We start from the raw sequence: 14715 nt of genomic DNA, 5'->3' as shown, positions 1-14715 counted from the left end.
TACTTGTGAGATAAACTTACTGAAAATAAGTTTAAATAAAGTTTTCTTTCAGTGATTGGAAAGTAAAACCTGTGTTCATGTCAGCTTCACTTCCTTATACTGTATCTTGGCTCAAAAAGTGACATTCATTGGTCTGTTTCAGATGACCAAAAATACAAAAATTAGTTTATGTTTGAAATGTTTCCCTTTAAATGACATTGTTATTAAATTAATTTGAAAATACAAATTAGTGCATGTCATACACTAATCAGTTAAAAAAAAAAAGTGGAGAGGGACAAATGAATTGTAATTGCCTATACCACACTACTGGCATGTAGACTTATCTTGTTTGACTGGAAGGATCCCAACCCACTTTTTATATGTCAGTGGGTAACTGATGTTCTGTACCATCTGAAATTGGAAAAAAATCAAATTCTCGCTTAGACAACCCGTTTAAATAAAAAAATGTACAGTATATAGAGCCAGCCACAATGGTTCAGCCTCTCCCATTTACACAAGATCAAGTAGTGTAAGGTTAAAGAAGTAGGATTTCCAAATTTGGAAGTTGGAGCGAAGTTTGCACTATTTTTTCCCCTTCTTTTAAAGAAAATTTAAAGTCAGTAGAGTCCCTTTCAATTTTTGGTAATTTTGTTTTTTTTTTTTTAATCTATAAAGTTGGGAGCATGCACTGATACAGTATGTTGCCACACCCACCACATGATGAACCACCTCATTAATAAATGTCTATTAAAGGTAATTCAAAAATGTTTTTTATGGAAAGAAGAACACACAAAATGGCACATGAACCAAAAACCATTACACCTGTGCTTACACAAAGATACATTGGGTAGAGACCACCCAACAAAATAGTTTTATATGATGCTTGTCATCTATAGAAATTCTTAGAGGGCTCCTCCATCATAGGCTGCATTAATACTAGAGATGACTCGGACTACAAGAGGCTTTACGAAGTCTGCTTTCTCGTGGTATAGTGAGAACCCCCTGCGGCTCAACATCAGCAAGACAAAACAGCTGGAGGTGGACTTCTGGAGTACCAAACAGCCTCCGAGACCAGTCACAATTCAGGGGGAGGATGTGGAAGTGGTGCAGAGCTACAAATGCTTGGTGGTTCATATAAAACAGAAAAATAGACTGGTCTGACAACACAGTTCCACTGTACAAGAACTGTCAGATCAGACTGTAAGTCCTTAGGAGATCTAGGTATTCTGATGTATGCAGCAAGCTGTTGAAAATGCTTTACCAGTCCATAGTAGGCAGTGTATTGTTTTACACTGTGATCTCCTGGGAAAGTAACTGGGAGTTCAAACGATATAAAATGTCTGAAGAAAAAATTAAAAAAAAAAAAACAGCCTGCTCCATCACATACTCTAACCCTGGATAAACTGGAAGTTGCTGTTGAAAAGAGAATGGTGGCAAAATTGGATGCACTTTCTTGGAGCACTTTTAGCCACAGGCTTATTCCACGATGGTGTGCTAAGAAGCACCTCTGGGGATCTTTTTTGCTGCTGCTATCCAGCAATTCAATGGATCCTCCTGATGTCACAAATTAACTACTTATACTCTTCACTTTGCCATTTGTGCACTGTATATGTTTGTTTATTAATTATTTACTGTATCTACTTACTGATTGTATTATTTGTCTTATGAGTCTATATCTTTAGTTTTTATGTTTCTGCTGCAGCACACATCTATATTTCCCCTTGGGACTAATAAAATTTATCTTATCTAATCTAATCTAAATAGGATGGACCTTCTGTGAATAACAGAGGCTCGTATTTTCCTTAAAAATATTTCACATATTACAATGAACACTCAAGAAAGAAAGCTTCCTTTCATAATCTTAATCTTCAGAATGCCAAAGATGGCAATTTGCAGATCTACAACGCTTCAATACACCTAATACAAGGCAGTAGTAGTGTCACAGGAGCACCGCTTTATTTCTCCAACATACTGTGAAAATGATGTCTTAAGTTCAATTATGCATGACAGAAAAACCTCTTGGGAGTGAAAGGTATATTTGTTAACTAACAGGAAGATTATTCAACCTATAGATGTTAATTGATCAAACAAATACCAAACATAGCACTTATAAATCTAACTAAATAATAAAACTTAGATATTGTTTACTGAGATCTACTTAAATGATTTTTACAATGAACATTTCAAAGCAAATCAACAAAACATAAGACCTTTAAAATGGAAAGTGGCTACATACACTACAGGCTTGAAGCAAATGTAAAAAGAAAAAATAACATTTCAAGCATAAGAGGTACAGTAGTTAAAGTATATTCATAAATATTCCATCACCAGTGCCATGCTTCCTCTCTGCCACAGCAGCTCTGCCATGACCCTGACTTTCCATTTCCTCTGATTTCACCCCTGGCTTCGTCCTTTCCATTTCTCTCTCCCCCACTTCTATCCTGCTCAGGTTTCTTTTAGATCTTGTAGGGCGCAGTTGCTCCACCTAACAACCCATGGAATGGCAATGGAGAACAGCTGAGTTGATCACACCTGCATGTAACAAATAATCAATTTGTCTCCCCATTGAACAACCCACAGCCACTATGGATGGATGGATGGATGGATGGATGGATGGATGGATAGATGGATAGATGGATGGATAGATGGATAGATGGATAGATAGACTTTATTAATCCCAATGGGAAATTAGAAGCACAGCGCTCCCGCAACCACAAGCCTGAGCCAAACCGGGCCTCACTTATTTTATACTAAAAACACCCACCCCGACGGACCCTAATGCACTTCACCACACTGGGATTTGGTCCCCTTTGGTCAAGACTAAGCAGGTTTAATTCTCTGAGCCTGTCACAGTAGGACATGTCCCATATGGTTGCAGTCCTCTGTATGGCTTTAAGTGCTGGTACGTCTTTCTTGTTGTGTGGACACCAGAATTGCACACAACACAACACACCACATGTGGTGCCACTAGTGCATTTTTATGTCATTATAAGTGTGTGTATTGTGGAAGGTAGCCTCGGACACAGACAGACAGACAGACAGACAGACAGACAGAGGAAGTCCCGGAACACACACGTTTATTTACAATAAAGTCTGCACAAAACACAATGACTTGCATCAAACACCCTGGTGTCAGTCCCTTTCTCGTCCACTCTCCGGACTGCTTCTGCCGCCTTTCCACCACTCCTCATGAGCGTTGCCTTCTTCCTCCCGACTCTCGCTCGAGGGAGGCGGCCTCTTTTATAATCACCCGGACGTGCTCCAGGTGCTCTCTGATGAACTTCCAACGGCACTTCCTGGTGTGGAAGAAGTGCCGCATGAGCACCCGGAAGCACTCTGGGTGTCCCTGGAATTCCTTCCCCCAACACCTCTTGGTGTGGTTGAAGTGCTGGCTTCCAGGGCTCCACAACTGTCCGGGCACCCCCTGGCGGTGGCCCTCCTGTGGTCCGGGGAGGTATTGTCCCTCTCCCAGTCCTTCCAGGCGTCCCGGCTGAGCATAGGTCTCATCCGTCTGACACAGTATATTTAACTATTTTTACAATATGACCCAACATTATATTTGCTAAGAAAATGAGAACTACTGCTCCAACATGTTCCAAGAAGTCCACAAAATCAGCATAAAGATGGGTTTAATGACAATCAGAGATAAAAAAAAATATGCATTCTAATATATAATAACATAACATTGTGTGCCTCAGTCAGAGGGTTGCAAAGAGCAAAATCCCAGCAGCCCTGGGAATAGGCACAAACTGACCATGTGCCAGTCCACTGAAGAGCTCACCATCTGAATTACAGTGAGTTTTGAAATGCTGTCTTGATTCATTTTATTGCAATAACTGTTCCAAAATATAATCCTTCCTGTACTTTCCCATGCTTCAACTGAAGCAGACAGTTTGCTCAAAATGAAAGCCATGATCTCATTAAAAAAAAAAAAAAACAACATGCCATCCAGACATCTATTGCATGAGTACCACCACATAAAAATGCCAAAAGTCAAAATCCCAGACTATTGACACATGCAGATAATTTAAGGAACAGTTTTACACAGGAAGAATGTCTCCATTTATTAGGCAATAATGGAAAAAAACTAAGTTTAATGTATTCCTGATTAAAATCTATAATACTAAAAAATCCAGTAAAATGATTTTATATTACAAATATTATAAATATAAAAACAATCAATACACTTTTTTATTACATCTCACAAGATTTTAGTGATATTTTTTTACCTCATCAACAATTATATTTGTTTACCTTTCCATTCTCTTGTTAGACAAGTTAAAAACATTGTAATTTGCTTTCAAAATGACAAACACTTCACATTTACCCATTATATTATACAAAAGTCTGGATCATGTATACCTACTCTTGGCATTCTGTGGAGATTTTCAACTCTTTGGTTCTGCTGAGAAACACTTTGACAAGGGCCCTGAAATTGCCAGTTCTTGGATTATTCTCAACTGTTTCAAAAATAAAGAAAAGTGGAAGTAAGCATATTTTCAGAAATTCAATGTGTGAGTATCCTTAGCATTTTTGCAGGAAAAAGCAAAAACACACATCTTTCTGTACTATATAATCTTATAACAACCCTTACATCTTTGTAACATTTTTGCCATCAATGCAGGGCATATACAAAAAATGTTAACTCACCTGAATTGCTTTTTCCAAGTTAGTAGAATTGACTTGGAAATAACATGATACAAGTAAAGCTACAATACTCTTGCAACAGCACACACACATACAAAATTATATGTTGCCGAATATGAATCAAAATTTAAATTAATGATGAAATCTGTGGTTAATATACAATTATAATACTATAACTTCGTTAAGAAGTCAAAAGTGGTATTTTGAATAAAACAATGCTGTTTTGGGTGATTTTCTTGCTCGTTTAATGTCAACATTTATTGCAAATTTATATTTCAGCTGAGGTTTCTTTCATGATAAAACATTTTGCACAAGCTGACCTTTAATAGTTCATAATGAAAAAAAATGCAGCAAATAAACCTTGCAGTGTCTGTGAGTAATTCTTTCACTTTGTAACATTACAGATATGATGGACGCCCAGAAACCTGAAACTTATGGACTGTGTATTTATAGTTTAATGCGGTTTAGTATCTTTATTTAACATACAGCTAAGAAAAATAAAGATATCAAAATTGATTATCAAGTGAAAAAGCATTTATCTTAAAACACCACCATATCAAAGTGAAATGTGAATGCAAATTGCTTGAAGATGCTGAATAATGGATCACAACCCAGAATTCCAACTTATATACTGTAGTACTGCAATATTTTTCACTCTGGTGTTTTATTCACATACTGATGAAAAGTAATAACACTGATGCACAAGTTTAAAACTGTTACACAGGTTGTAGTGGTTCTTTTTTGACATCTAGTGGACTTGCAGGGAGCTACAGGCAGTTTAGAGTATTTACATTATAATATGGCTAATCTCTTTCGAAAGAAAGGATTTTTATGCTAAAGGAAGACACTTACATACATATATATAATAAAAAAGACTGAAAGGGAATGAAGTAATTTATGTGTTTCATATGCTGTGTAACAAACAGTGCATTTCTATCCATACATATAGGATTTAAACATTTACTTCAGCAAATAACAAAACATTCCAACAAATTACAATGCATTGTTGAAACAATGGCAATACTTAAAAGTTTTGCAAAGTATTTATTAAAAACTACATTATTATCTCATTGTCCCTGCAGAACCATGAAAATGTTTAATTACGGCATCCCGGGCAACACCCACACCAACTGTACACATAGAGAGTATAAATTCCTATCACCAAAGACCAAAAATTATACATATCTTATCATTCATATTATATATATATATATATAATTATATATATCCTCCCACAGTCCAAAGACATGCAGCTTAGGTGGATTGGCGATCCTAAATTGTCCCTAGTGTGTGTTTGGTGTGTGTGTGCCCTGCCCAGGAATTTATTCCTGTCTTTAGCCCTGCCCTGTTGGCTGGGATTGGCTCCAGCAGACACCCCATGACCCTGTGTTGGGATACAGCAGGTTGGAAAATGACTGACTGACTGATGACTATATATAATTTATATATCTTCTTATATAATACGCTCCGTTTGTCTGTCCAGGATTTTAAATCACCTGTAACTCGCAAACCGTCTGAACTATTGACCTGAAATTTGGTATACACATACTGCGTGACGTCTACTATCCACTATCAGGGTAATGAAAATATACTTTTTTTGGTATTTAGGCATGGAGTTAAAAATATATCTATGTATACACACACATTTATAAAATACTTTCAACAACCGATGGGTAATACCAAAATGAGAAATTAAACAATTTTAATTAAGAGTTTACTTACTTAAAAGCTTTGAAAGAATGGTGGCAGTTTCTTCCAGATGTTTTGCGTCTTCACTGAGGAAAAGAGAGAATAATTCAGACACTGTACGTAATGAATTATTATTATTATTTCTAAGTATTAAATAGGTCAGAAAGTAAATACAAAACTTAACTTTCTTAGAGTGCATACTTTTCCAGTTACAAGTGAAAAAGTCAAAACTGAGATTAGTAAAACATCAGTTGCGAGATTATGCAATCTGTTGAGTGTATACAATTTGGATAAAATGTATAGCCACTCAAGCACATATCAAATAAACAACAGTGGATAAAAGTCATCTTGACACCTGGAGCAAGCATCATTTTAAATGCCAATCATTCAAATAACTAAAATACACACACACACACATATATATATAATACATATATATATATATATATATATATACACACACACATATACATATACAGGCAGTCCCCGGGTTACATACGAGATAGGGACTGTAGGTTTGTACTTAAGTTGAATTTGTATGTAAGTCGGAACAGGTACATTATTTTAACAAATGCTATTGTTGACTGACTGTAACCAAGTGCACTGCCAATGAATGATGGAGTTTCACCTCTTTCTGACCTTTTTAATTTTCTACTTTATTTTCCATGGTGATGGTTTTTCTCTTCTTTGCTAGATCACCAGCACTTGCATCAGATTTGTGTTTCAGAGACATCGTTGAAGGGTGAAGACAAAAGGTTAAGATGAGCTCTTCTGCACAGCACTGTACACGCTATCACAGCAGATTAGGCACCAGTCGTCAACACGTCTGATGTATAGGGTGGTAATTATGCAATTTTCATTAGGCTGTAACTTAGTTTATTACATAGAAAATCACCCGAAAAATCCCCGACCATCGAGAAGTGTGTGAACTGACGACATGAAGAATCGTCTTCACGCCGAACTGGAATCGTCCCTGCATAAATTAAAGTCATCCAGATGATCTGGATCTGCATAATTAGATCTGGACCACCCTGTACTGACAAGAGACAACTTCCTGCTATGTGCGTAAACGTACAAGCAGGGTTGCTATTGAGAATGAATGGGGGCAGCGAGGGGCGGTTCATCACCAGCCCATCTCACAGTCACTTCCACTACATTATGCAGCCACACACCTAGAACGAATGGGGTAGCCGTGTGTGGTGGGCGGGCGGTGAAATAGCTTGCCGCCGGGAGCCACTGGAGGGACACTACACTGCGCGAGCAGCGAAATCGCCCCCGTCCAGCCTCCATCCAGCCACTGCTTGCAGTGTCCGCAGGCGAAGATGACGGAGTGGCAGTTACTGAGGCGCATGCATCACAGCTGCGGCCCCGTTCGTATGTCGAATGTCCGTAACCTGGGGACTACCTGTATATAATAAATATATATTATATAATAATATACAATATTATTGTGTTTTGTGTATTGTGTCTCCAATATTGTTATTATTGGAGATCAAGCCTATCACTTAATTATGTTAGTATCATGGGTAGGTTTGCAATTGTTTGTGAAGGGGAAGTAAAGGAGACGGCTCAGGACACAGTACTGCGGTACCCCAGTGTTCAGTGTTACTGATGAAGAGAAGTGCTTACCCATGCGCACAGTTTGTGGTCTTTTAGTAAGAAAATCTAAAATCCAATTTCACAGGTGTGAGCGGAGACCCAAGTCGTTTAGTTTGATAGCCAGTTTGTTGGGGAGAATGGTGTTGAAGGCAGAACTGTACTCAATGAACAGCATCTGCACATAGCTGTCCCTCTGCTCCAGGTGTGATAGGGCAGTGTGAAGGGCAAGTGAGACACCATCCTAAGTTGACCCGTTTGCCCTGTAAGCGAACTGGTATTGGTCCAGAGAGGTGTTACTCAAGAATGCCACTGTTACATCCCTACAGAAGATGGCAAACTCAAAGTTGGCAGGGAGTCTGGTGAAGACAGTAAATTAACTGTCCAAATATTCACCACTGAAGCACCAGTTGAGATTTGGGCCTCTCACAATTACACTCTTGATGGATCAGATTCGCCCCTCACATTAAACCAGTGTCCTATTAGAGACTATGTTGGGTGCATGAATGATGAAAAATGCTGGATTGGTGTGATTCATGACAACAGTGAAGTGGAATCAGATATCCTGATATGTGTCATGAATCCAAACTATCCTGCACACTCTTTCCATTGGCCACCTAGAGACGATATTTGTTGGGTACCATTACAATGTGTCATTGCACTGCTTGGTGCACCTCCAACGGTCAGTGGGAGGCAATACCACCTTGATCTTAAAGACAAAGATGCCCTACATTGTGCACTTGGATTGAAACAGAAATGAAATGGGCCTCATTCCTGCTGCTGCAGTACCAGGATGTTAACATTTCATTATATCTAGTGTTGTATTTAATGATAAATCAAGCAGCTGCTGTTCATGTGTTGTGCTTAATGTGTCTTTGGTGATTTATTTTTTCCATTAATTCTATACTCAAGTTAGTGATGAAGAACTTGATGAATACCATTACTGACAAATGGTGAATATAACCCATGTTTAGATTGGTAAATGAAAGAGTCACATAAAAAAGTAAGACTTGTTTTTTGAGAAAGAAGGGACGATTGAAGGATACAAGAAAAACAATTTTAAATATGTTTGGACATTCCCACGGTGCAAAATTAGACCCAAAATGATTTTTTTCACATTTGAGAGGTCTGCTGGTCAAACCCTGATGCAGTTTCTTGTTTGTTGATAAACCTTTAGAAGAGTCCTGTGTAGGTATCTAAACATGGAAAAAATTTCTTTTTGAAAGCCCAAACATGGCAAAGCCAAAGGTGCAAACATTTTTTTTTCCCACTTTTGAAGGCCTGCTCTTACAAAGAGGTGTCACCTAGACCATGCATTTTGATTTTGTTATGTACTCTACCTATAAGTGTACCAGTATGTAAAACTTGAGTGGTTTAGCTATTGAGATATGGTCTTGTGAAACTGATGAAAAAATAAAGCCATATCAAATTTGACTCCCCTCACAAAATTGGCTGTATCTTGGAAAAAGTATTGATTATACATCAAAAGAACAAGTGTACGCCTAGCATTTTTTCTCAATTTTTTGAGACCGATGTGTGTGTGTGATTTCCAGAAAATCGGTTGATTTGGCATGGAATGACCTTTATTCAAAACAGCTTGTTTGGTGGCACAGCCTAATTTTTCAGAAAACTTTCAATACAGTGTGAAAAAGCCTTCCTTCTCAAATAAATGAAGCTTTATTCAGCCCAGCTTTTCAAATGAAGGAGCAGGCCATTGTGTGTCTCCTTAACCTGTAAACTTTTGCTGACAGGAAGCCTATTTGTATTTCAAACAAGTGCAAATTACCATCTAACAGCACAAACTGATACAGTCAAACAGCTTTTCTCTTATCATACTAACTGGAGTAAGAGAACTGTACACAGAAACTCAATGGAAATTCCTTGTGACAGGTTAAACACATTAAACACACACAGTCTATCTATCTTTGTTGCCTGCAGCTAGCTTTACACAACGTCACTGCAAGTGTTTCAGATAAAGTTTGGTATTCAGTCTTTAGGTGTTTCACAAATGAATGTACTCAGTTATAATGATGAGCATTAATATTTACTTAGCTACAGCACATATTAAATACATCCTAAACCCCCAAAAAAACAACATGGGTAAAACAAGATTGAGTAGATAGCAGTAAAGTACCAAATTAGCAAAAGATTTTAAAATAGAGCACAACACATTTATTAATGCAGTTAATTCCCAAAGGCTAGATAAATTAAGAAGTCTAAAAAAAACCCATCTGGTCGAGGCTTGTTATACATCAAGGATCAAGACAACGAGAAGCAGAAAGCCTAAGCTTTCCCATGATGCTCTGTGAAAAGATGCATTTTACAGAGTTTCTGGCCTTATTCATCTATATGTCACAGTGCAAGCAACTGTACAAAAAGTATGCACTTGATATTTGCCAACTCTGTGTTCATCACTATTGTGAGTAGTTAAAACTCAACTTCTGAATTACAAATCCAACCTGAAAAACACTTTTTTGTTGAGTTAAATAAAAAGAATCTCTTTGATTCTGAAAACCAAACAGTGCTCAATGTATTTTTCTTTCTCGACTAAAGGTATACAATCTAGAAAATGTATGATAGCTTAATACATAAACTAACTAAGAAAAAGGATATTATGTGAATGTGCATCTTTGACAGTGTCACATACTTCACACAGGAACGTACACTAGCCCCTAGAATGCATTTTAAACCCATGTTCAAATACTGTATCTTTTCACAAACACATATTTATAATATGAAACATTTGAATAAGAGTGATCAGTTACCAGAAAAAAAATGCACACCAAATGCAGGACTTAATTCCTACTGTTGGGATTTAGTGGTTTCTACCTTAAAGGGAACAGTGCACTGTGAGAAACTTGTGCCATTTTGATTTAGTTTTCTCAAGTCTTTCTAAGCCAGAAGAGTTCATTAACAAAAGTTTCATTCAGCCCAATCCAGCAGACGAAAGTGATCAGAAATTTTTTTATAATCAAGGAGTACAGCTAAGAAATAAAAAATTATTGTAAAAAAAAAAATTATACATATATATATATATATATATATATATATATATATATATATATATATATATATATATATATATATATATATATATATATATATATATATTATATATATTATATATATATTATATATATATATATATATATATATATATATATATTAGCTTTGTTATTCCCCTCAAGGATTAATAAAGTGTACTAAAAATATGTATATCCAAAACTTAGGCTAATGACAGGAAAAAAAGTTAAGCTGTGCACATCACCATTACTAATTCTGCAATGAAAGATTTCATCTTCTTTCTGTGATACTTCTGATTACTACATCTGATATTTTTTGACTAATAGTTTCTTGTTCTTATGTGACAGCAGCCATACAAATGCATTTCAGAACAGTTTGGGCCATCCAGTATTTGGATGGGAAACCATCTAGGAAAAGCTTGGGTTGCTGCTGGAAGAGGTGTGGGTAAGACCATCAGCCATCTGAGGGTGCTTATCTGGTATGTGTGTGGATCCCAATGCCCCAGTGCAGTGAAGAAGACACTATGCTGCAATAATGGTGCCCTCCTTAGGATGAGATGTAAAACAGAGCTCCCGACTCTCTGTGGTCATAAAAGATCCCTAGACATTTTTCATAAAGAGTAGGGTATTTCCCGATGTCCTGGCTAAACTGCCCATTACGGCCAGGTCATTTTTGCCCCTCATGATCCCCTGTCCCAATCTGGCTAATTATCTTTTGCACCCCTTAATGTGTGGTTAGTGCACTAGCACAAAATGTCTGCTGTCACATCATCCAGGTGGATGCTACACAATGGTAGTACTAGCCACTCTTAATTTTAGCTCAAGTGTTTCAATGTCTACTAACAGGGCTTCTCTGGAATGATCAATGATCAATCACAGACCAAGTGACAGCCCACAGATGTCTTTTAGTGGTAAAAATTAAACATTTGGCTCAGACAACTCAACAATTGGCAACCATGGAAAAAACTTTGTACCAGCAGTTAACCAAAAACGATGGGATTATGTGCAGGTAAGAAACCAATGGCACTATTCCTTCCTTTAAAAACCATCACCTGACCATATCTGTGCTCTCTCTATTTAGTTCACTGCTCAGCCTGGCCGTGGCATCCCATTGCCTAAGGTGTGGTTGCAAAAAACAGCGAAAGAGATCCCTTTTTCTTTTTAAATACTAGGGGGCTTCGCTCGCTCGCCCAATAGCCCCACACCCCCAACACTGCCTGCGCTACGCGCCGTTGTAAAAAGGGGGGCTGAACGCACCCCAAGGAGACTCGGTCAATCCTCCAAAACCCCTCTTAAACTGTGATACAATGGGAAACAAATAGTTTTTTTTTTTTTTTTTTTTTTTTTACCTTCTCTTTGCTCGATCAGCTGCTGGTTTGCTGCTTCGTCGCATGATCTGCATCTCGTGCGGCGCTTCAAACGTTTAAAAGCCTGTACAGCAGCTGTCCTTTTGTCTCACTACCTTGTCTCTCTTCTGCCATAGACATCCTCAAACACTATTCAATCTCTTTTCGCTGTTCCATTATTTCAGCAAGTAACATTTTCCATTTGTTTGCGCTAATGTGATCTTTACTATCAATTTTGTGAGACTTTCGAATTTTCCTACTTCTATTATCTCTAACCTGCTCTGCATGTGTATCGCAAAAACGTTTTTGAATTCTTTACGACATTCTTCTTTGTCATCTACTCTGTCTTTTTCCGGCCCCGGGCATGGTTAAATCTCTTGGCACAAAGTCTAGTCTCGCAGGACATAAAAGTATCTTTTGTATTTCTGAGAAGGTCACGTCTTGTTTCCCTGAACAGGTCTCGTCCCAAGTTTTTTTTATATAATAGAGAGAAATAAATAAAATACACACTGATCTGCTACTATTACACGAGTTGTTAAGTATGAGAAGTCGCCTAAACTCCTAATGTCATCACACAACAGATCGGAATGAAGGATACACTTATAGTATTTATTTTACTGGATCATGAAAGGTGGGAAGCCTTTTGAACAGCCTAATGGGAGATTATGTATCAAGACCACATGAGAAAAATCACATAGTACATGTCTGCCTTTAGTGAAGAGTAGCAACAGATTATCAATTTTAAGTCTGTTCACAGCTAAATCTGCACACTTTTGGGATTAGGAGAATATTCAAATTGACCATCAGTAACAAAGGAATTTTAAATCAAAGCTCTGACTCACATTCTCAAAATATTTAGACACATTTTTTGTTTCCTGCAGAAGAGTATTTACTGGTATCCCTCTCACTGTTTCTATCTTAGCAACAAGCAGGAGTGGCAGAGGAAAATTAACTTGTTCTTTCAGCTTTTTTAAGGTAAAATTGACAATTTACCAAAAAAATGCCACATGCTAATTAAGGACTTCTGACTGGTTTCTTTTTGCCTTCCTAGCACTTCATCATTAAAGAACAAGAGGATTAATGATTAAGGTATTGGACGGTCAATTATAAGGTTGATGGGTCAAATCCCACCATTGAATCACTTAACTGACTTGTGCTCCAACTGTGCTTACAGGTAGTGATCGTATGTACTGTAAAAACTATACTTAACACTAGAATCCCTGAAGCCTGCGAAAAAAGTTGTAATACTGGGCCACCTTAAATTCCTTCACACCTCCTCATCAGTGTCATTGCTTTGTAAAGGTGTCAACCAGCACAAGCAGCCTGCTATCCCATCCTCCCTACCGACGCAGCTGAAGTTCTTCCAGCTCAAGTCTGTTTCTCTGTGTGTGAGGTGCCTGGAGTTCTATAGGGTAAATAATATATCATTATTTGGAATACATGCATTTCAAGTGAGTTCCATGTCTACAGCGATCTGGGAAAATGTGGGAGGACAGGAAATGTGAGGCAAGAAAATGAACATATAACTAAAACAGAATTTTTTTCATGAAATAATAATGACTAAATGCAGACGTGAAATGTATAATGTTTGAAGACAGAAGTCCAAATATCAAATACACTTTCACAAAAGTTATAACAAAACAAGCGCCTTTATTCAAAAATATAACCAAAGAAATAGAAATTATGCAATGTACATGTTGCTGCCAATATGTAAAAACCGAAGCTCAAATATCAACTGCATGGCTGGTGTAAGGGTAAGAACGGCTGCTTCTGAATCAAGAGGTTGCGGGTTCGATCCTGGATCTTCTCCAAATTTTCTGTTTTGAGTAGTGAGCTTCTGTTATTATTACTCTATTATTTACCCTATATAACGTCAGGCAGCTCACACCCAGAAAAACAGACTTCAGCTGGGAGAACTTCAGCTGCGTCGGTGTGGGGGAATGAGATAGCTGGCTGCTTGCTGCTTGTGCTGGTTGACACCTTTGCAAAACAAAGACGCTGATGAAGAGGTGCAAAGGAATTTAAGGTGGCCCGGGATTATGACTTTTTGCGTAGGCTTCAGGGATTCTAGTGTTAAACATCTATCCTGAAATTCTAAAACTGATTTTAAAATATTTTTGCATGTCACCGTGTTAAACAAAAAAAAACTCCTCTTGACGGAAACCTAGACTGGGCCAAAATCAAAAAATTGCATATAAAGAAGTTTATCTAATCCTGAATCATTCTCATTTGTTCATGGTTTCACACATTGACTACATGTGGAAGTGCTCCCAGCTCAAGTCTGTTTATCTTTGTGTGAGGTGCCTGGATTTGTATAGAGTAAACAATATATTGTTATTTGCAATACAGCATTTCATGTGTGTTTCATGTCTACAACGATCTGGGATCTAAAGTAAACTAAATTCTCAATTAAAGATTATTCCTAAGACAACCCT

At 37.5% G+C, this 14715-nt stretch overlaps 1 protein-coding gene across 3 annotated transcripts in view; it reads right to left on the bottom strand.

The window, feature by feature from the left end:
• Window positions 1-14715, bottom strand: part of dym (dymeclin) — a 457039-nt gene that overhangs the window by 385158 nt on the left and 57166 nt on the right. For all 3 annotated transcript variants that reach the window (XM_051929784.1, XM_051929783.1, XM_051929785.1), the window contains 2 exons: window positions 6349-6401; window positions 4346-4439 (listed from right to left, as the gene is read on the bottom strand). In XM_051929784.1, the coding sequence (XP_051785744.1) occupies window positions 4346-4439; window positions 6349-6401 (147 nt within the window). The remainder of the gene's footprint in view (window positions 1-4345; window positions 4440-6348; window positions 6402-14715) is intronic.

This window comes from Erpetoichthys calabaricus, chromosome 7 (assembly GCF_900747795.2).
Source record: "Erpetoichthys calabaricus chromosome 7, fErpCal1.3, whole genome shotgun sequence".
In the NCBI taxonomy this organism is placed as follows: Eukaryota; Metazoa; Chordata; class Cladistia; order Polypteriformes; family Polypteridae; genus Erpetoichthys; species Erpetoichthys calabaricus.
The sequence above is the reverse complement of the archived record's forward strand: the minus strand, read 5'-3'. Positions and strand labels throughout refer to the sequence as shown.